The 24,002-nt window shown below is 37.2% G+C and overlaps 1 protein-coding gene across 1 annotated transcript in view; it reads right to left on the minus strand.

The window, feature by feature from the left end:
• THSD7B (thrombospondin type 1 domain containing 7B) overlaps positions 1-24,002 on the minus strand; it is a 1,104,189-nt gene that overhangs the window by 864,543 nt on the left and 215,644 nt on the right. Inside the window, exon 2 of the mRNA XM_042782491.1 lies at positions 7,707-8,517. Coding sequence (XP_042638425.1) covers positions 7,707-8,517 — 811 coding nt within the window. The remainder of the gene's footprint in view (positions 1-7,706; positions 8,518-24,002) is intronic.

Here is a 24,002-nt window from a genome sequence, read left to right on the forward strand (position 1 = left end):
AAAAAAAAAAAAAAAATCTTAACTAACAGAATCCAACAACATATCAAAAAAATAATACACTGTGACCAAGGGGATTCACGTCAGGTATGCAAGTATGGTTCAACATCAGAAAAACTATCAACGTAAGCCATCACATAAATAAAAGAAAAGAAGGACATGATCATATCAATTGATGCAGAAAAATCATTTGATAAAGTCCAAGAACAATTTCTGTTCAAAATTCTCAGCAAAATAGGAATAGAAGGAAAAATCCTCAAGATAAAAAAGAGTATGTATGTCAATGGCAAAAGACTCAAAGCATTTCCCTTGTGAACAGAAACCAGAAAAGAATGCCCTCTATCACCACTTCTATTTAATAGCGCATTAGAAGTCCTAGTCAGGCTATAAGGTAAGAAAGAAAAATAAAAAGCATCCAAATTGGCAAAGAAGAAGTAAAGTTACCTCTATTCCCAGATGACATGATCCTACACATAGAAAACCCAAGAGACTCAGCAAAAAAATAATTATTGGAACTAATAGAAAGTTTCAGTAAAGGGGCAGGATAGCAGGTTAACATTAAAAAAAAAAAAAAAAAAAAATCAGTTGGACTCCTCTACATCAGTAAAGAGATCTTTGAGAAAGAAATAAGGAAAACAATACCATTTACAACAACTACCAAAAAGATAAAATACTTTCAAATAAATCTCACCAGGAACACAAAAGACCTCTACAAAGAAAACTACAAATTACTACTATAAGAAACTATAAAATATTTACATAAATGTAAGAACATGCCATGTTCTTGGGTAGGAAGACTGAATATTGTGAAAATGTCAATACTACCCATAGCAATCTATTCATTCAATGCAGTCCTGATCCAGATTCCATCAACATTCTTTAAGGACATGGAAAAACCAATTACTAACTTCATATGGAAAGGAAAGCGACCTTAGATAAGCAAAGCACTGCTGAAGAAGAAAAAAGAAAAAGTAGGAGATCTCACACTCCCAGATCTCAAAATCTACTATACAGCTACATAAGGCAAACAGTGTGAAATTGGTACAATGACAGACAAATAGACCAGTGGAAAGGAATTGAAAACCCAGGAAAATATCCATCCATCTATGGGCATTTGTCTTTGACAAAGGGTCAAAACTCATTAAATGAGGGAGAGATATCCTCTTTAACAAATGGTGCTGGCAAAATTGGATATCCACTTGCAGAAAAATGAAACAAGAACCACAATTCACCCTATATGCAAAAACAGACTCAAGTTTAATCAAAGACTTACATGTAAAATCCAAAACTATGAAGTTCATCAAACATAAAATAGGGACAAATCTAGGGGCCTTAATTTATGGCATAAATAGTCTATCAAGCATAACCAAAATGCATAGGCAGTGGAAAAGAAACTAGATGACTGGGACCTTTTAAAAATTAAATTCTTTTGTGCATCGAAAGACTTCTCCAAAAGGGTAAAAAGAGAACCTATCAATCAGGAAAAATATTTGGCTATGACAAATCTAACAAAATCTCTAAAATGTATGGAAAACTTCAACACCTCAACACCAAAAAGACAAACAATCCAGTTCAAAAATGGGCAAAGGACATGAAAGACACTTCACTAAAGAAGTTATATACATGGCCAACAAACACATGAGGAAGTGCTCATGATCATTAGCCACTAGAGAGATGCAAATCAAAACAACAATGAGGTATCATCTCATCCCAGCAATAATAGCAAAGTTCAACAAGACAGAAAATAACAAATGCTGGCAAGGGTGTGGAGAGATTGGAATCCTCATACAATGCTGGTGGGACTGTAAAATTGTACAGCCACTGCAGAAAATGGTATGGCTTTTCCTTAAAAAAATGAAAATAAAAATACCATTTGATCCAGCAATTCCATTACTAGGAATATATCCAAAGAGGTTAGAGCCAGGACATGAATAGAAATATGTACACCCATGTTCATCACAGCACAATTCACTATAGCAAAGAGATAGAAACAACCTAAATGCCCATCAACAAATGAATGGATAATCAAACTATGGTACATTCACACAATGGAATACTATGCAACATTAAAGAATAATGAAGAATACATGAATCATCTCATAACATGGATGGATTTGGAGGACACTATGATGAATGAAATAAGTCAATCACAGGAGGACAAATATTGTATGAGTCCATTTTTGTAAGAAATCAAGGAAAGGTTCATGCAGGGAGGAAAATTCACTTTGTTGGTTACTGGGGTTGGGAGGGAAGGGGACAGAAAATTTCAGACTAGTTCAGGCTCACATGTTGATTTGGGTGAGGGGAGGGGTGGTATGGAAAGATTCTATGACCAACACAGTGACAATGGGGAAAAGGAGGACACTGAAATGTGCACAAAATGTATAGACAACAGAGGCAAATACTATTACATTCACAATACTTCATTACCACTGGCACCAAATACTAGGCTATGGGTAAATGCATAAATGTGAGATCAGGTGGGGGTAGGCAAGACCAAGGATAGATTTGGCTGAAGATAATCTTACAAAATTATCCACATACATTACAGAAATAACAGAGGGCAAAATTGGAGTAGCTTCCCGAAGACACTCAAACACCTTGAGGAAAAAAAATCACCAAGACTGTAGGCTGGGGACCATAGTCTTAGGGGACATCATGCTCAATTGGCACAACATAGTACATCAAAATCTTGTACGACATTCTACTTTGGTGAGTAGTGACTGGGGTCTTAAAAGTTTTCGAGTGGTCATATAAGATGAAACTATTGGTGTCCTCTCATCTGGAGCAAAGCAGAGTGAAGAAAATCAAAGTCATTTGGAAACAATAAGTCCAAGGATATGATGGAAGACAGGGATCTCAGCCTTTATGACCCTGAGAACAGAAGAACCAGATGGTGCCCAGCTACCAATGCCAACCACTCAGAAAGGGATCAAAATTGGAGATCCTGTATAGAGTTGGTGGAAAAATGTGGAAAAAAATTCAAAATTATAAAAATGACCAGAATTAGTGGTTGGATAGAGTCTGGTGGAACCTTCAAGACTATAGCCCCTGGTTATACTTCAGGTCTGGAACTGTACTCACTTCTGTGAATTAGGTCTCAGCCAAAAAGTAGAAAGACCTACAAGCAGAACACTTATCCCAGGGACATATACCCACCTACCCTAAGAATATGTACTGCCTAGATCAATCAACCACAACACATGAGAAAGACGGCATGTGCATAGAAGGAAAGCTGAACAGACAGGAGTGCATAGATAAGAAGGGCACAGGGAAGGAATAGTCACTGGGAGGATATTGGAGGAGAGCTTTTTATGGCTGGGTATTATAATCTGGGCTGTGAAAGCAAATGTGCATGAACTGTTGTGTGTAAAATGAGTCTGCTTTGTAAATTTGCATCCGTACCACAATAAAAAATTGATTAAAAAAAAAAAAAATGAAAGGACCTGTTCCCAATACCACTGCTTGATTCTTGGATTACGGTTATATATACATTAGTGATTTAGAGCATATATCAAATTCTGGAGAACGTTATCCAATGACACAAAGTGAGAATACCTAGATAACACTATTACTGAATCTTCAAAAGGCCATTCCAACATTGTATCAAGCCAACTACTTGAAGATAATAGAAAACAGAATAAAACTAATGAATTTTATGAGCATGTACCCACTGCTGTTCTTTATGTGTTGGAAAATGAGTTTTGTGGTTAAAGTGATGCTGTATGGAATGGCATTACAGTGAATAAAACATTTTAAGTCTAAAAAAAAAAAAAAAATTACAGCCTTGGAAACCATAGGGGGCAGTTCTACTCTATCCTATAGTGCTGCTATGAGTTACAATTGACTCAATGGCAACAGGGAGGCTAGGCTCCTAAAACAAACTCCTGAAAAATACAGGAATGGATGGATATTTTCTTAGTATGATAATATAGATCCTGTGATAGGCAGAGTAATGACTTCTCAAAGATGTCGATGTTCTATTGTCCACAACCTATGAATGTTTCCTTATATGGTTAAATAAATTCTACAGATTCAATTTAAAGATCTTGAAATAGGAAGATTATCCTGGATTTCCCTGGTGGGCCTAAAGTAATCACAACAGTACTAATAAATGGAAGAGAGAGGTGTAAGATGGTCAGAGTCAGAGATATATGTAAAAGTACTATGTTGCTGGCTTTGAAGATGAAGAAAGTGGCAATAAGCCAAGGAGAAACCATGGGGGAATATAAGTTGGATGTAGGGAAAGTCTTCATAACCAGGACTAAAATTCTAGATGCAATAAAACAAAAGATTGATAAATTTGCTACATAAAAATAAAACTTTGCATGGCAAAAATCACCATGAGCAACATCAAAACAAAAATAATATACAACTGATGGTCTCTTCACATCTGGAGCAAAAGAGAAAGAAGGAAACTAGCAGTCTAAATTCCATGGCCTCATCCACCCTGAGACCATAAAAGCTAGATAGTTCCAGAAAGTTAGCATATCATACAATATGCTACATTCTGTGTAAAAAAGAAGGGTATCAAAACACAGGGAGGATAAACTGGGAAACAAGGAAGCTAGTGTCAGTGGAAAATTGAGGGCATGGGGTGAAGTTACATATACCAAACCAAATCCACTGCCATCGAGTCAATGCCAACTCATAGCAACTATATAGGACAGAGTAGAGCAGCCACATAGGGTTTCCAAGGCTGTAAATTTTTACAGAAGCAGACCACCTCATCTTTGTCCTGCCAAGTTACTGGTGGGTCCAAACTACTGAACTTTTGGTTAGCAGCCAAATGCTTTAACCATTGTACTACAGAGTGTAACTTTGTGTATAATTTTGACTCTTAAAAGCATACTAATAATCAATATGTTAAATAAATATAATAAAATCAATATGCATGAGGAGGAAATAAAATCTACAACTGAAAGTGAACTGAAATAAAAGAGGGAGAAAGGAAAGAAAAAGTCTTCTATTACCATTCCCACAAAACAATAAAACTAACAAAATATTCTCTACCATTTTCAAATAAATTAGTAAAAGGCCTTTTGTTGTCTGGAGTACAATGTGTTTCTTTTGGGAGGGATAAGAGTGGTAAATTTCTTTCCAAATCTACTCAGTGACAGAAGGAGAAAGAAACCAACCAACCAACCAACAAAATAATAAGACCAGAGCTTTCAGATGATATTTGTTTCATAGTCTTAAAATTTATTACCCTTCAGGCAGTGAAGAAGATTTAAGGGGAAGTGACAAATATTTATTTAAATAAAGTGGTCTGAGCATTTAAGGTATGTTTAACATGGATCATCTAATCATATCTACTAAAGATTGCCCACAGCAAACAAAAGTCAATTTATCTCCCTACTCATATAAACATTTTTCCTAGTTCACAGCTCAGATTTCTTAACTCAGAAATATTTCAACTTTTAGGGAAAAAAGAGAAAAGAAACATGACAAAACAAAAACAAAAACTAAACAGAGAAGACTACTCCATTCTACAAGCTAAAATATTTTAAAACATTCAATAATAGTGGCATTGATATCTGACAAAGAATGATGAACAGGCTGTAGGACAGCTATTTTAAAATGTAATAATGGAACCTCAGACAAATTCCTGTCAAAACAAAAGAGGAAAAAATAGGGTGCTCAATGAGACCATTAAAAAATAAAAAAATAAATAAATGACTTTTAAGCCAATACACCGATCAATGATGCAGGAACATAGTGGTACCATGAGTAATACAACCACCTACCACATTGCGAACACAACTGTGAAGAGAAAATTGCTGGAGGTGATTATCAAAAGTTGCAGTAATCAATGGGGCTTAGTAAAGGGCATTAATTAAAGCTCTGTGGTGTCCTAGATCGAGAAAGTGACTTTCAGCAAGGCACAGGCAGGAACTGATAGTTCAGAAGTAAAGACAGACTCTTCCCGTTCTAAATGATGAGACAATCAACCATAGTCATATCAAAGGAATCAGAATGCCACTGTCTCTAAAGTCTCATAAAGGCCACCAAAAGGAAACAGATGTAAGTAACAGAGTAGAAGGAATCCATACTTTGGGATGTTTTTTGATGATAAAAGGAACATAAAGTTCTTCTTGGAAGTCAGTAAACACAAAAACAGTAATACATAAGAATAAAAAAGGGGGGGGGAGGTACTTTTAAGAGAGAGATTTGAGCCCTGTTAGCAAAAATCCTGGTAGGCTATGCAACATAATTCAACTTGGACAATGACATAACTTTGTTAACACATGACCATACAGCTGTCAGAGGTCATGCATTTGTTTTTTGCTTTGAGCCTTGGAAGGATGAGAAATAGAAATGTGTCCACTTAAAGCCATATAAGACTAGTGACCTAATCATTTTGTAATGAGCTATGAGGCATTTCATAATCTTTTGATGCTTAAATGAAATGAATGTTACATATTTTATAGCCTACTGTTAGGAAAGTTGTTTTGCTTCAACATGCTATCTAGAAATGAGAAAGAAAAAGGTAAAAACAAGAAAGATAAAAATGAAACTATTCTATATCAAGCTCATTGGAGAAACAAAGTATGGAATATTAAGGAAACAATGTCTTCACACACAAGCTCAAACAATAATCATGGAAATCAGTTGTTTAATCTTGTGGGTTTCACAAAGCCAGACAATAAAAAGCAGCAAATCACTCTTTAATGGACTTATCAATTGCAAACAGCATAAGTAAGACTGAAGCATCAAAGATTTTCAAAAATCTTCATTTGTGAAGTCTAGCTGGAAAAAAAAAAAAAATTGTTACATTACTTTGTCCATCAAGAACAAAGGTAGTTTTTAGAGCCTATGTCAGTCATCTGTGGATCTCGAGAAAACAGCAACTGATGGTAATAGTTAATTCGAGAAAAAAAAAATGTTCAATTGTTTCAATTCAAGTACTACAAACAGGCATCCTAATTTTGAAGAAATTTAGTAATACATTCATGATTATACTTAAGACTTTCTTGAGGGACATTAAACAAATATAAATTTTAACAGTTTCTATGAGATTATACTAGGATGCTTAACATTGTATGTTAAAATAAAAGAACATAAATAATTTTGAAATATATAGTATTGCCTTCAGAAGATTTAATTCTAATTATTATTGATGCAAGTTAAAGGTTTTTTCAAGGCAATGCCAAGACACACATGAATTAACTTTTTGGTTTACTATGACCATAGTGAATGAACAGCTCAGATGTAAAAAACACACACAAAAAAACAAAAACAAAAAAAACCTTGCAATAGTGAAAACAGAAGAAAAAAATTAAAATTGATAGATATTTATATAATGCTATACTTATATAACTATATAATTTGAGAGTGAACTTGAATTTTTATCACTGTAAAGAAGCACTTGAGGGGGAGGAACAAAAAAGCAGCAGCACTTGGTCTTCTACTACTATAATAACAAAAGACTAGCATTTTTTTAAATGGCTATATCTTGATAAATTTGGAAATACATGACATACCCTCTATAACTGCATTACAAGAATTCAGAGCATTGCTTTGACTAGATGCTGACATTTCAAAAATTACTAAGAGATAATTAAAATATTACACAAGAAACTTCTAAAAACCCAAGTTACAAACCTTATTTCAATTTCCCCTTTATAGAAAATCATAAAGAAGGCTTATAAATTGACAGTGTAAAATAGTTTAGGTGAACAAAGATATAAGCAATGTAGGCCTCCTACCTTAACATAGCATTTTTCCCATCACTTCTTGTACACCAAACCTGTCGAGTCTGATAACCTATCTCTAAGTCCCATGGCTTGGAATGTTGATGTGGCTTGTAATTTTGATGTCTAAAGGTGACATGCTCCTTTGAGTCAGAGCTAAAATCCAACACAATTCTTCCACTTAAGTTAATTTCCTTAAAATGAGGCAGTCTACATTTACTCCATGGACCAACCTTCAGTCTAAAAGTATATTCCTCTTCCCCAAGAGGACAGGAAATGGGAGCATCACAGGCCCTGAACTCCGTCAGGTTTGGACACTGCAGTCCACCATACAGCGGGGGCGCAATGGCCACACGAGTCCTGTGCTGCAATTTCTTCCCACATCCATTGCTACACTGAGACCATGGTGAGAATTCAGATACAACACAGTCCCGGGGGCATGGAATGAGGCAAGCTTGTTCCATTGGAGGCTGAGGGGCAAAATGTTCACAAATTTCATTTGTAACCACACTTCTGTTCAACTTCTGAATGCAGAGCACTGTCCGGTGCTGGAGTCCGTGCTGAGCAGTCACACACTCTGCAGTCCGAGGCTTCAGTTCCCTATCAGCATAAGGAACAAGCACACAGTGGTGCCAGTCGGAAACCTCCCACTGGAACAGGTCACTGTGCCAGTCACAGACTCGGAAACAACTTCTTTCCTTTGCAGGTTTGTTGCTCTCATCACAGTTCGACAAGGGGCTTGTCCACCCTTCCACATGAAAACACCACACTGCACGAGTCTGGACTCCTCCAGGCCCACAGTCTCCTGTACACCTTCCCCAGGGGCCTAGAGGCAAAAAACAGGTGGGTCAATTACTCAATGATGACAGGCAGAAATTCACAGGAAAACAAGAGCCAATTTGCAAACATCTCAACATAACTTGTATGAAATTATGAATTATTATTGGCATAACAGAGACAATATAATTTGGTGTTTAAGAATGTGGACTCTGATGTCACCAAAGAAGACTTCAAGTAGCTAACAAACATATGAAGAAATGCTTCAGTCATTAGCCATTAGCAATATGCAAATCAAAATAAAAATGAGTGATCACCTCATCCCAGCAAAGAACAAAAAAACAGAAAACAAATTCTAGCAAGGGTGTGGAAAGACTGGAACCCTCATATACTGCTGATGGGACTGTAAAAATGTCAACCACTGGTGCTTCCTTAAAAAGCTAGAAATGTGATCCAGAAATCCCACTCCTAGTATATAACCTGAAGAAGTAAGAGCTGTGACAGGAGCAGATAGATGTACACTCATGTTCATTGCAGCATTATTCACAATAGCAAAGAGATGGAGGCAACCTAAATGCCCATCAAAGGGGGAATGGATAAACAAGCTGCGATACATGCATGCAATGGAATACTACCCAACATGAAAGACCAATGATGGACCTGTGTAACCTCTGATGTTGTTGTTGTTTGCCGTCGAGTAGGCCCCGACTCATAGCAACCCCTCCTTGGGTTTCTGAGGCAGTATCACTACAGAAGTAGGATTGCCCAACCTTCCTTCTGAGGAGTGGCTGGTGGGTTTGAACCGCCAGCCTTCTGGTAAGCAGTCAAGTGCCTTAGGCACTATGCTACCAGAGCTCCTTGTAACCTCTGATAGTGTGGATGAAATTAGAGGGTGTCATGCTAAAATTAGTCAATCACACAAGGACAAATATTGTATGAGACTACAATTGCAAAAAGTCTAGAAAAGGATTCCACACACAAAAATAGAAATATTCTTTGATGGTTACCAGAGGTGGAAGGAAAAGGGAAGGTAAAAAAAAAAAAAAGAGAAAAAGAAAAAAAAATGTGCACCCTGAATTAATTTGCTTTTGTTAGAATTCCGGTTCAATCTCTCATCAGCAATGTAAACTTTGATAAATCAACTTTTTAAGCCTTTGTTTCCTTACCTAAATAAGGTAAAAGATAATAAAACACTGACTTGTAAAATTATTCTGAGGATCAGTGCTATAATGTGGTGCCTGGTAGGCAATATACATTTAATAAATGATAGGTATCATTGTAATTATTATATTCCAGAGCCTATATATCTCAGGATTAATACTTTTTAGTTAGGCAGTAGTTCATCGAAAAGAAAAGCCCTAAATCTAGGATTTTTCATGTTTCCAATCCTTCAGCTTTCCAGTCCTACTCTAAGTAGTGCAGAAGAGAAATACAGTAAGCCCCAGTTACAAACATCCAATTTAATGGCAGCTCCTACTTGACCTTTGATGTTAAGTAAATTTGCTTCATTGGACCAACCCCTAGCCTAAGCCAAGCCCACTGCCATTGAGTCTATTATGACTTGTAGTAACCCCCATTGGCTCTCGAAGGCAGTAAATCTTCATGGATCTAGATTGCCTCATCTTCCTCCTGTGGAGCAGCTAGTGAGTTTGAACCACCCCCACTTCTGGTTAGCCACCAAATGACTTAATGCCACCAGAGCTCTTTGAACCAACCCCTACTGCCAAGAAATTCTTCATCACAATTACCTTTGCTTGCTGCACTTGCAGCTTTTAAATCATTGAAAAGGCTTCAAGCTTTTTCTTGCACTAAATTTAGGCTAAAAAAGAACCATGTGCATGTGTTCTGACTTACCTACAAATTCATCTTAAAGATACACTTAGGAATGGGTCTCTTTCATAACCTGGGGACTGTATGTTTTTAAAAAAATAACCTACCCAAGTAGCGAAATATATTTTCACTTTGTAAATAATTGCTCTCAGTTTTGGTCATTGCTTGCAGAATTACTTGCCTTAAGAAAAACTTCTGATACAGTGAAAAAAGCAAGGTAATAAACAGATGGACTACCCAATAAGCAAGGTCAACACTGGCTTACTTATGCTTATTTATGAATCTGTAGTGAATAGTCTCATATGGGTCTCATCCATGTTCACTACAGATTGGTAAGTAAGCTCATGCTTACCTAGCTTACTGAGTACTCTGTCCCTGTCAGGGATTATAAATTTGAAGATAGACTTTGATTCTGTAGGAAGGTACTGTGAACTTGGAAGAGAGATAGATGCCAGCCATACCAAAAGGCAGAATCTTTGCTGTGGAAAAATGTGAAATTGTTCACTACAGGTTAAAAAAATAAGCCTAAGGAAGCTAGTGGTTACCTTGCTAATTGGGTAATAAGACTCTGACAGTAAGGAGGAAGCAGCACTGAGTTATCTATGGAAAATTGCCATAGATCCTTGAAATGTACCTGTTTAAATTAATTAATTAGTTTTTGTGAGAAAGAGGCCAAAAAATGGACAGATGAAAAAGCTGCCCATTGAGGCCTACCACAATTTTGTATCTAATCTATAGGCAAAGCAGCTGACTTATCCAGAAGGCTGATCATGTAGCTTTTCACAAGGGCAGCAATTGATCATATTTTGTGACAATTCTTAAAAAACAACAACAAAAAGTTTCTTCTCTTTTGCTTCACTTAAATATGCAGTTTGAATCTGAAAAATCCTATCAGGTAAACCATATTATTGTTGACTGTGTATTAGAACTGTGATAACCATAAGGCCACTATACACCTGAGATATATTTTTTTATTTACACAGGACAGAAAAAGAAGGTACATTTTCTCTCTCTTCTCAAGATCTGATCATCTGCCCAAAATGCCATTTAATTATCCCATGGAATATGTTTGGATGTGCATTCCTAACATCAGGAACAGCAGATGTGGACATAGTCACACACGTTAGGAAGAGACAAGTATATCCTCAGAGAAGCAGTTATTTGCATTCAAGCTACATGTTCAGATGGGGATGTTTTCCTTTAGCAGGACATTAGTGGCTGGGTTCTAACCTGCACAATCATCCTAGTTCTTCCACACAGCCCTGATCGAGACATTTAAGTCTAGTATTCTGTGTAGAATTCTTGCCTTCCGTGAAGGAGACCTGGCCAATGTACTGCATGTACAGCTATCTGTTAGTGAAGGCTGGTGTGTAGCTATGATGCTGAACAGGTTTCATCAGAGCTTCTAGACTAAGAGACAATCGGAATAAAGGCCCGGGGAACTGTTTCTGAAAATTAGGACTGGAAACCCTAGGGATCACAGCAGTCAACTCCACAGCCAGTCATGGATATGGTGCAATGACAGACAGCATTTCATTCTATTGTGCATGAGGTCACTATGAATGAGGGTTGATGTTATGGTAGCTAACAACTACAACAGTGGTTGGCAATAGTGTGTTAGACTACAGTGTCAATGACTTATGTCACTTTGTGAAAGAGATTAATGTAGAAAATGCCAAATCCTCTTTTCAGTGCACGCATTCTAGAGGGTTTTAGTTCTCACACTCCCTTGGGGCTGACCACATGCTTTCCATAGTATATTGCTCCAGCATTGACTGCTCATGGTACAGTAAACACTTATGGAAAGCAGTGCCCCTAGCACTAGATGATTAAACTGCCTGTCCTCATTTCTGGTGATTTGTTTCTAAATCATCCACAATTTTTAATTTTGTGAATTGAGATGTTCCCTGTTATTTGAAAGATATTTCCAGGCTCCAGATGTCTATATGTTCTGAGTAATTTCAGTTTAAACATTCTATCTACTGCCTGCCATGTCAGACTATGCATACAAAATTGTACTCTTAGCAAAAGAATTGCTATGGTTATTCAGGAAAGAGGAATTTCAATAAAATAGACAATTGCAGCAAACTTTTTAAAATCTAAAATCAGACTCAAATTATATGAAATAGTTGTTGGATAAAGTTAAAGTGAACTTCTAAAAAGTGCTATCAGTTTTTCAAAAATGCCTGTCAGTTTATATTCTTAGCTATTAAATGCACTCAATATTTTACTTACACAATTTGGTATGGATTCAAGAAAGTATGATCACAAAAATGAAGAAGCTATTTCTCCTCAATCACGAAAGAGTTAATTAACATTAAATTTAACTCATTTACAACATCTTACCAAGTGGCCCTTTTTCCTTCTTTAAAAGCAATTAACACATTTTCCATCCTTTACACTATTGTTTTTGAATTATTACAAGTTTCCTACTTATTCTCAAAATGAAGTAAATTTTCATTATTTAAAATCATTAATAATTTAAGCTTAATGAATTACTATCCTTCCCTTAACTGTCATATCCTAAATCTATTCAGAATTTTACCAAACAGCAAAAATTTATCCTACATCAAGAGCAGATACAGCATAACTATTAAGAAGTAATTACTACCATTTATGAGTGGTAAGAGTGGTATGCTGGTCTTGCCTGACTATTGTTAAATATTCAGGAATTTTTCCCAGCTGGTTAATAAACCATTCATGTTTGAAATCTGACATGGTGAGAAGAATAGTTACAGAGCACTACAAATCCAGCCCACCCCTCAGCACGTCCCCAGCACAAACTTACATACTAAATTCCTGCTGTTTAGTAAAACAGCTCCATGAGGTAGGATTACTGTGCTTATTTCATTACATGGGGAAAAAGAGACTTGGAGAACTTAAAAAGCAGACCTAAGGAAGCACAACTACCATATGTTGTTGTTAGGTGTCAGCAAGTCAGCTCTGACTCAAAGTGAACAAAACACTGCCTGTTCCTGCGCCAGCCTCATAATCCTTGCTATACCTGAGTCCATTATAGCATCCACCATGTCAATCCATCTCCAGGGAATGGTCCCCTCTGATAACATGACCAAAATACGTGAGATGAAGGCTGGCCATTCACGCTTCCAAGGAGCATTCCGGCTGCACTTCTTCCAGGACAGATCTGTTAGTTCTTCTGGCAGTCCACGGTATTTTCAATATCCTTTGCCAACACCACAACTCAAAAGCATCAACTCTCTTTTGGTCTCCCTTCTTCATTGTCCAGCTTCACATGCGTATGAGGCAATTGAAAATGCCATGGCTTGGGTAGGTGTACCTTAGTCTTCAAAGAGACATCTTTGCTCTTCAGCACTTTAAAGAGGTCTTTTGCAGCAGATTTGCCCAGTGCAGTATGCCATCTGATTTCTTGACCGCTGCTTCCATGGTTGTTGACTGTAGAACCAAGTAATATGAAATCTTTGACAAATTAAATCTTTTCTCCATTTAAGATGCTGCTTATTTGTCCAGTTGTGAGGATTTTCATTACCCTTATGTTGAGGTAATCCATACTGCAGACTGTAGTCTCTAATCTTCATCAGTAAGTGCTTCAAGTCATCTTCACTTTCAGCAAGCAAGGTTGTGGCATCTGCATATCACAGGTTATTACTGACTCTTCCTCCAATTCTGATGCCACTTTCTTCTTCATGCAGTCCAGCTCCTCAGACTATTTGCTCAGCATACAGATTGAACAAGTATGGTGAAAGACTACAGACTGGACACACCCCCTTCCTGATTTTAAACTACACCGTATCCTTTTGTTCTGTTCGAATGACAGCCTCCTGGTCTGTGTACAGGTTCCTCATGAGCACAATTAAGTGTTCTAGAATTCCTATTCTTCTCAATGTTATCCATAATTTGTTATGATCCACACAATTGAATGCTTTTGCATGGTCAATAAAACACAAGTAAACATCTTTCTAGAGTTCTGTACTTTCAGAGATATCATCAGAAATAATATCCCTTGTTCCACATCCTCTTCTGAATCCAGCTTGCATATCTTGAAATTCCCTATCAGTATACTGTTGCAACCATTTTTTAATTATCTTCAGTAAGATTTTACTTGTGCATGATATTATCCAATAATTTCCACATTCTGTAGGATCACCCTTCTTTGGAATGGGTACAGACATAGATCTCTTCCAATCAGTTGGTCAGGTATCTGCCTTCCAAATTTCTTGGCATAGACGAATAAGTGCCTCCAGCATGTCATCCATTTGTTGAATCATCAATGGGTATTTTGTCAATTCCTGGAGCCTTGTTTTTCACCAATTCCTTCAGTGCAGCTTTGACTTCTTGCATCAATACCAATGATTCTTGATCATATGCCACCTCCTGAAATAGATGAACATCACCCAATTTTTTTTGGTACAGTGACTCTTTGTATCTCTTCCATTTTCTTAGGATGTTTCCTGAATCATTCAATATTTTGCCCATAGAATATTTCAATACTACAATTCAAAGCTGACTTTTTCAATACTACAATTCAAAGCTGAATTTTTCTTCAGTTCTTTCAGCTTTTGAAGTGCTGAGCTTGTTCTTTCTTTTCGGTTTTCTAATTCCAGGCCTTTGCACATTTCATTATAATTGACTTTGTCTTCTTGGGCTACTCTTTGAAATCTTCTGTTCAGCTCTTTTATCTTGCCATTTCTGCCATTTGCTTTAGCTACTCTCCATTCAAGAGCAAATTTCAGAGTCTTTTATGACATCCATTTTGGTCTTTTCTTCCTTTCTTGTCTTTTTAATGACCTTTTGCTTTCTTAATGGATGATGTTCTTGATGCCATCTCACAGTTCCACTGGTTTTCAGTCATTGGTGTTCAATGCATCAAATCTATTCTTCATATGGTCTCTAAATGTAGGTGGGATATAATTAAGGTCATATGTTGACTCTCATAGACTTGTTTTAATTGTCTTCAGCTTCAACTGGAATTTTCATGTGAGCAGTTGATGGTCTGTTCCACAGTTGGCACCTGGCCTTGTTTTGGCTGAAGATATTGAGCTTTTCCATCACCTCTTTCCATAGATGTAGTTGATCTGATTTGTCTATATACCTTTTGGCAAGGTCCATGAGTATAGCCACTGTTTATGTTGTTGAAAAAAGGTATTTGCAAAGAGAAAGTCATGGTCTTGAAAAATTCTATCATGTAATCTCCGGTATCATTTCTATCACCAAGGCTATGTTTTCCAACTACTGGTGATTCTTCTTTGTTTCTCACTTTTGCATTCCAATCACCAGTACAGTTAATAAATCCTGATTGCATGTTTGGTCAATTTCAGACTGCAGAAATTGGTGAAAATCTTCAATATCCTCACCTTTAGCTTTGGTGGTTGGTGTGTAAATTTGAATAATAGTAGTATTGACTGATTTTCCATGTAGGCCCTGAGACATTTGAAATCTGGTGACATACATACCCTCCAGCATTACAGCAACATGCAAGCCACTACAGTACAAAAAACAGATAGACAAGAACATGGTAGCCTAGAATTAGAACCTAGGTATGTCTGATTCCAAGCTTGCCTTTTTTTTTTTAAAGTCTTCCCAAGGTGTACATTGGTTATGTGTAATTTTAAAATCACAAGACAGATTTGTTTCTTAGCCATGATTTACCCTACTTGTTGACAAAATATTCCTTTGGAGATGAGGAGATCAAGTAATCAAAGTGGTATGAGAGCAATGATTTTCCCTGCCTCATTCTGGAAATTTAGGATTGTGGCTCTTGCACAATAAAACACACACATGTTTATAAACATAGTCAGTATCTTTTGGACTACTCCCATCTGTCTGTTAGCTCATGGTACTATGGTGGTTTGTATATTGCTATGATGCTGGAAGCACCCATCCATGGTGGACAGGTTTTAGCAGAACTTTCAGACTAAGACAGACTAGGAAGAAAGCCAATCTACTTCCAAAAATTAGCAATGGAAACCCTATGGATGACAACAGAATATTGCCTGATGTAGTGGTAGAAGATGAGCTCCCTGTTCTGTTATGTGTGAGTCTAACATGAGTCAGAGCTGACTCTGCAGCACCTAACAAGCACATTTAGGAAGGCAGAGTCAAGTGAGAATAGTTCCTCCTCATATTAAAGCAAACATTGGGGGCAATTGAAAAACATATAAATAATAGGCAAATGCAAAGTGAATGGTGTACATTTGGAATAAATGAAAAACAAATTGCAAAGAACAGTATGAGATGGAAACAAGACCTTTCATCATTTGACCTACAACAATTTGCATTTCTCATACATAGAAAGAAAATGTGTTTCAGGACTTTTTTCAGTTGTGTTTGATTATGAACTTTAAACACGCACATGCACACACACACACATGAAAATCACACAGCCCTGAGGAGTATTGCCATTTCAAAAAACATGCCTACTGAAGTAAAATATAACTTGCAATTTGAAAAATCCTACATCCCTTGTCCAAGTTCAGAAATAGAAAAGATGAAACATTTAAACAGCTGCAAGAAGGAAAAAGACTTTCACCTTTAAATGTGCCATATATATAAAATAGATGATTATATTCAGAATACATATCAGAGTTAAATTACCCAAAGAAGTAAAAAAGAAACATGTGTTTTCAAAAGTCAATACTTTATATGTCTTAACAGGAAAAAACACCAAATTAAAAAAATTTAGAATATTGAAGGATTAAAATCTTAATTACTGATCTAATATAGCTCTAAAATAAACTCATGTTGCAGTACAGTCTCAGAAAACAGTTCAATGATATAATGGAGATAGTTCTATAGTTGTTTACCTAGAACATTATATAAAAACGTTTGTCACTTCCCTGCCTCATCTTCCTATATTTTCTCTGAGATGAACACCAAAGCCAAACCCACTGCTATCAAGTTAATTCCTACTCAGAGACCCTGTAGGACAGAATAGAAAATCTAATATAATGGAAAATCTAATTAAAAAAAAAAAACATTTACTTACCTATAAGATGCCTCACAAGAAAGAGTTCAAAATTTATAAAGCAATTTTCATATTGCAAAAAGCTTCCACAATGACAAGGGAATAATTAAAATAATTCCTCCCTATACAGTAGACAGAACTGCCTCATAGGATTTCCAAGGCAGCAGACTACCACCTCTTTCTCCCACAGAGTGGCTAGTGGATTTGAACTGCAGCCGTTAGGTTGCCAGCTGAGCGTGTAACACTGTACCACCAGGGCTCTTTGAGATGGACACCAAACCAAAACCAAATTCACTGCCATCAAGTAAGATGTACACAGATAGTTACTATCAAATAAACCCCTAAGCATTTTAAACCACATCACTTTTAATTAACATGTTGCATTTTTGGTTTAGATATAAAATCTTTGGTCCTGTAAGAGTAGAATTGATGAACACTCAGGTCATATTCAAATTAGAGACTCTGTGATTCTCCTTCCTCCCTGCCTGTGTTTTTGCAGGAAGTGCAAATATGTGAAAGCATAATGCAATGCTATTCTAGAAACAGAAAAGTGCTGGCAAATCTTATTCTCTTAATTGAGTTATCCTTAACTGGATTAGTTTAGATGGATGTATCACCCAACTTAAATCAACACATTCAAGACAGTCTGCTGGATGGTAGTGTAATCACAAAACTGTCTACAATACAGAAAAATGGAAAACTCTGGAGGACAGAAAGAATAAATGCACTCATTATAGTTTTTGCTCACTACTTTCTACTGTCTGAAGCAGCAACCCTGATTTAATACCATCTGTGCAGTAGGAAGAGATGTTTGGTTTATTTTACTTTTTTTTTTTTTCAAGCACAGTTTTATTATCCTGACATTGTTTTGTTTTTAACTGGTTGAAGAAGACATGAATGACGATGTGAGCTTTAGCATCTTAAACAAATTATTTGTGGATAATTACTATACTGAAGCACTTATAAACCTCAGGATTGGAAAATCTAATATATGTATATATATATATATATATATATATATGTGTATATATATATATGTATATATATATATATATGTGTGTGTATATATATATATATATATATATATAATTTACTTACCTATAAGATGCCTCACTTACAAGAAAGAGTTCAAAATTTATGAAGCAACTTTCACATAGCAAAAAGCTTCCATATTGACAAGGGAGTAATTAAAATAATTCCTCCCTATACAGTAGACACTTATCTAAGATATTCTTTCTGAAATACATCTAAGAACTCAAGCAATGAGAACAAACAGCATCTGAACATTTTTTCACTGAAACAACATTGATTGATTACCTGCTACTTCACAGGTAGTATATTAGACCCTGGGAACAAAAAAATGAATGAAACATTAAAATATAAAGGATAATATTTTATGATCACACTTGCATGAAATAAAAGGGGGCACATTGCTTCTGTTATGGGTGATGGAAAAATATGGACCAGATAAAGGTGCTAGTTGAACAACATGATAAATATAATTAACATCATTGAATTATACATGTGACAAATGCATACTGAAATGACCAATGCTGGTTACATGTATATTTATCGCAATAAAAAAAGAAGTTTTACTAACCATATGCACTAAATTTAATGTCAACTTCTTCACAGAGAGGACACTTGGTCCCTCCTTCAGGCCCATCTGGGGTCCCTGAGTGACAGAAATGACTAAGCGCTTGGCCACTAAACAAAAGGTTGGCAATTCGAATATACTCAGAGATGCCTTGGAAGAAAGGCCTGGGGATCTTCTGGAAAAATCAGCCATTGAAAAGCCTGTGGAGCACAGTTCTACCCTGACACATATGGACTCACTGGGAGTTGGGGTTGACAGGGCAGCAGCTGGCTAGCGAGATGGCTGGCTCAGGCCTATCTACATTTATGTTACACAATTCATTAACAATCTTACTGCTTTGTTTTCCATAGCTCAATGTATCTGACGCAGCATATCAGAAGTTGGGAAGGAGCACTGCCGGAGGGCCCACAGGTAGGAGCAGGAAGTGACATAGTTTTCCAAGTGTGCATTATTAAATCTATCATGATAATCAGTAACCTCCACTAGCAGAGGATGCAGAGCTGCCAAATGTAAACTCACAGAGAAACCCTACTCTTTGCATAAATCTACTAATATATTATAATCTCCTATCAATGAAATAAGGAACTCTGGTGGCAGAGTGGATAAGGCATTTGACTACTAACCAGAAGGTAGGCAGCTCAAACCCACTAGCTACTCCATGGGAGGATGATGAGGTAATCGACCACCGTAAAGATTTACAGCTTTAAAAACCCAATGAAGGTCACTATGAGTTGAAATCAACCAGAAGGCAGTAGGTTTGGTTTGATATCAGTGAAATACAACATAGAAGATACAGATACATAGATTTTTAAAAATAATAATTAGAAATTTAAAGATTTTTAATTTCATTAAAAACACCCCCTGCATAGTTTACAGAAACAAACAAACAAAAATCCTTACTTACTACTATTTTTGAAAACACACTTTTGGCATGAAGAATATGAATATTTGAATACTAAAGTATTCCAATAATTCTCTTTGGAAAAATTTAACAACAAAATTTTAGAGATGCCAAGTACAACTTAATCTTTATAAGTATAAAGATTAACTTCCCAAGGCAGTTCTTTATTCAGTATGAGACCACTAGGAGCATGAAGAATGAACACTGAGACTTCACCTAAACAAACGCATTGTTGCTAATACTCCAAGCTCTTTCTCTGTGACTGCATTTCCATTTGACATCTAACAGTATATTCTAAGTCTGTGGGCAAATGTATCCGATTAAAAAGCAAAGAGCCACTGTTACTTTTCATTTTTAATTAGGAATTATTAGTCACTAGTGGCTAGCTCATCCATTAACAGTATCGACAACAAAGCCAATTAGGAAGGTCTCTGAATGATTCATCAGCTAATGCAAACACCACAAAGACAGAAACGCACCTTTCAAAAACTGTTTATCAATATCTCTGGTTTGACTTCCACTTTCTAAAAATTCCAGGGCCTAAAGGGAACTCTCAACCTCATGTATTCACTTCATTCTGACACAAAGTAGGTCTTCGGGGATCACTAAAACCTATACCCTGCTAAAGTGCTAGAATATGGGAGTGGAAAGGGAATCTTAGTCTAAATTTTTCAGAGGAGGAAAAAGAGTAAAATATAATTCAATGACTTGTCCAAGTCTCACAACCTTCTCGGAGCAGAAATGGCACAGGGAATTTCATTTCCAGATACTCAATCCCATGATCCTTAGACTATATTCACACTGGTTTCCTTTATAATAAGGAGCTCTGGTAGGGCTGTGCCTAGGGTATTTGACTGCTAACCAGAAGACTGGTGGTTCAAACATACCAGTTGCTCCACAGAAGGAAGACGGGCAATCTACTTCCATAAAGATTTACTCCCTTGGAAACCCAATTGGGGGTTGCTATGAGTAGGAGCTCTGGTAGCATACTGGCTAAGACACTTGTCTGCTAACCAGACGGCTGGCAGTTCAAACCCACCAGCCACTCCTCGGAAGGAACGTTGGGCAATCCTACTTCCGTAGTGATACTGCCTCGGAAACCCAAGGAGGGGCCACTATGAGTCGGGTTTGACTCGACGGCACATAACAACAACAACATGAGTAGGAATCAACTAGATGGCAATGGGCTTCCTTTATAATAGCTCTAAGGCTGAGAAGGAAGAATAAGGACCCATTAATGGTTGAAGTCTAAGGTGTGAAGCAGGGCAGGGAGCAGAAACACAGAACAAGTAAGTTGAAATTTCATAAAAGCACACGTAGAGAAGAAAGAGGAAGCCATACAGCATAAGTCACAAGCTACCTGTAAATGCAGAGACTTCTGTCTCTTGAGCTGGAACCTGGAGGAGGTAGCTGTTTCCAATTGCTTTCTAATTTATGTGAAATGAGATCTTTCATGCCTTTGTATGGTTGAGAACACTGACCAATCTCTTGTTAGAGTACCTTTACCAAAGTTAGGGGTTTAGGGCACCAAGTAATTCCTAGGAACAAATCAGAAATCATATCTCCCTAGAATAACCATAATACTAATAGTAACAGCTTCATTTTCTTGAACACCTGCTCTCTCTCCAATGTCACAGGTACATTACCAATATTGCTCTGTTTTGCTAGATGAAAACATCAAGCCAAGTGGTTAAAGAGCTTGTTCAAAGTAAACAGCTAACAAGCCCAGGTATCAGAATGCCTTTCCAGCTCTATCTTGTTGTTGTTGTTAGCTGTCTTGGAGTTCACCCATGACTTTCATGGCAATTCTATGCGTAAGTGAACAGAACAAAATGGTACCCAGTCCTGTGCCATTCCCATGATTGATACTGACTGGAACCATTGTGATCCAAAGGGTTTTCACTGGCTGATTTTTGGAAACAGACCACCAGGCCTTTCTCTGTAGTCCACTCTAGGCTGGAAGCTCCCCTGAAACCTGTTCAGCATCACAGCAACAGGTCAACTTCCACTGATCCATGGCAACAGGCAAGCCTCTATTGGCAGAGGAGTGGTGGCTGTGCACGAAGAGCAATGGCTGGAAATTGAACCCGGGTCTCCTTCATAAAGAGGAGAATTCTACCACTGAACTAACATTTTCTACAACTTTTGTTCTATTTTTAGTAATGATATCCCTTGAGCAAATAAAATTTTGCAAAGCCCATCAGGTAAAATATATTGAGCAGGGGGCCTGTTCTGAATGCAGCTCATGTGAGGGCCCCAGAGCCCTAGCCACTGTTTTGCCCCTTGTCAGTGCCAGCTCAGTGGCCTGGCTCGGGTGATGGCTCCAGAATTCCTGGGGCTCTCATGGCTGTCAAGGGATATTAATGGGGTGTTCTCATCCCAGAAATATGGTTCTGTTCAACTTTGACGTTACTTACAATAAACCCTTAAGCTAAGTCCTTATGGAGTAGCTGGAGAGGTGGAATGAAATAGTTATTCAGCTGTTTTGCATCAGTAAAGTGGAAAACACAATGGAGAGCAAGGCCAAAGCAGAGTAAAGCTGAATCCCTTGCAAAAGTCTTCTGGACTCATCCCTTAACACACTAATCATCACAGCCATGATTACATTTCAGGAGGCCCAGCGTGTATATGCTTTATACCACACAAAAAAGCAATCTGGGATATGTGCTTGTTGCTATTGTTAGGTGCTCTCGAATCAACCATAACTCACACCGACCCTACCTACAACAGAACAAAACATTGCCTGGTCCTGCGCCAGCCTCACAATACTTACTATACCTGAGTTCATAATTATAGTCACTGTATCAACCCATCTCATTGAGGATCTTCCCCTTTTTCACTGACCCTCCACTTTACCAAGCATGATATACTTCTCCAGGGAATGGTCCCTTCTGACAACATAACCAAAGTGATGAGACAAAGTCTGGCTATTCTTGCTTCCAAGGAGCATTCAGCTGTACTTCTTCCTGGACAGATTTGCTAGCTCTTTTGGAAGTCTGTGGTACTTTCAATATTCTTCTCCAACACTACAACTCAAGACCATGGACTCTTCTTCAGTCTTCCTTATTCATTGTCCAGCTTTCACATGCATATGAAGCAACTGAAAATACTATGGCTTAGGTTAGGCACACCATAGTCTTCAAAGAGACATCTTTGCTCCTTTATACTTTAAAGAGGTCTTTTGCAGGGGATTTGCCCAGTGCAATGTCATCTGATTTCTTGACTGCTGCTTCCATTGCTGTTGATGGTGGAACCAAGTAATAGGAAATATTTGACAATGTCAGTCTTTTCTCCATTAATAGAGATGCTGCTTATTGTTCCAGTTGTGAGGATTTTTGTTTTCTTTATGTTAAGGTGTAATCCACACTGCAGACTGTAGTCTTTAGTCTTCATCAGTGCTTCAAGTCATGTTCACTTTCAGCAAACAAGGATGTGTCATCTGCATATCACAGGTTGTTAATGAGTCTTCCTCCAATCTTGATGCCAGATTCTTCTTCATATAGTACAGCTTCTCAGATTATTGGCTTAGCATACAGATTGAATAAGTATGGTCAAAGGACACAACCCTGATGCACTCCCTTCCTGATTTTAAACCATGTAGTATCCCCTTGTTCTATCAGAAAAACAGCCTCCTAGTACAGGTTCCTTATGAGTGTTCTGGAATTCCCATTCTTCTCAATGTTATCCATAATTTGTTATGATCCTCATAGTTAAATGTTTTTGCATAGTCAATAAAACACAAGTAAATATCTTTCTGGCATTCTCTGCTTTCAGCCAAGATCCATCTGACCTCAGCAACGAAATTCCTCATTCCACATCCACTTCTGAATCCAGCTTGAATTTCTGGAAGTTTCCTGTCAATATACTGCTGCAACCATTTTTGAATTATCTTCAACTGGATTTCACTTGTGTGTGATATTAATGATATTGGTCGATAATTTCCACATTCTGTAGGATCACCTTTCTTTGGAATGGGTACAAATATGGATCTCTTTCAGTCAGTTGGCTAGGTACCTTTCAAATTTCTTGCCATAGATGAATAAGTGTCTCCAGTGTGGCAACCATTTGTTGAAACATCTCAATGGGTATTCTGTCAATTCCTGGAGCCTTATTTTTCACTAATTCCTTCAGTGCAGCTTAGACTTCTTCCTTCAATACCATTGGTTCTTGATTATATCTCACCTCCTGAAATGGATGAACATTGGCCAATTATTTTTGGTACAGTGCCTCTGTGTATTCGTTCCATCTTTTTTTTTTTTTTTT

This window comes from Orycteropus afer, unplaced genomic scaffold (genome assembly GCF_000298275.1).
Source record: "Orycteropus afer afer isolate SDZICR_OR568_19922 unplaced genomic scaffold, OryAfe1.0 scaffold00342, whole genome shotgun sequence".
NCBI classification, from domain to species: Eukaryota; Metazoa; Chordata; class Mammalia; order Tubulidentata; family Orycteropodidae; genus Orycteropus; species Orycteropus afer.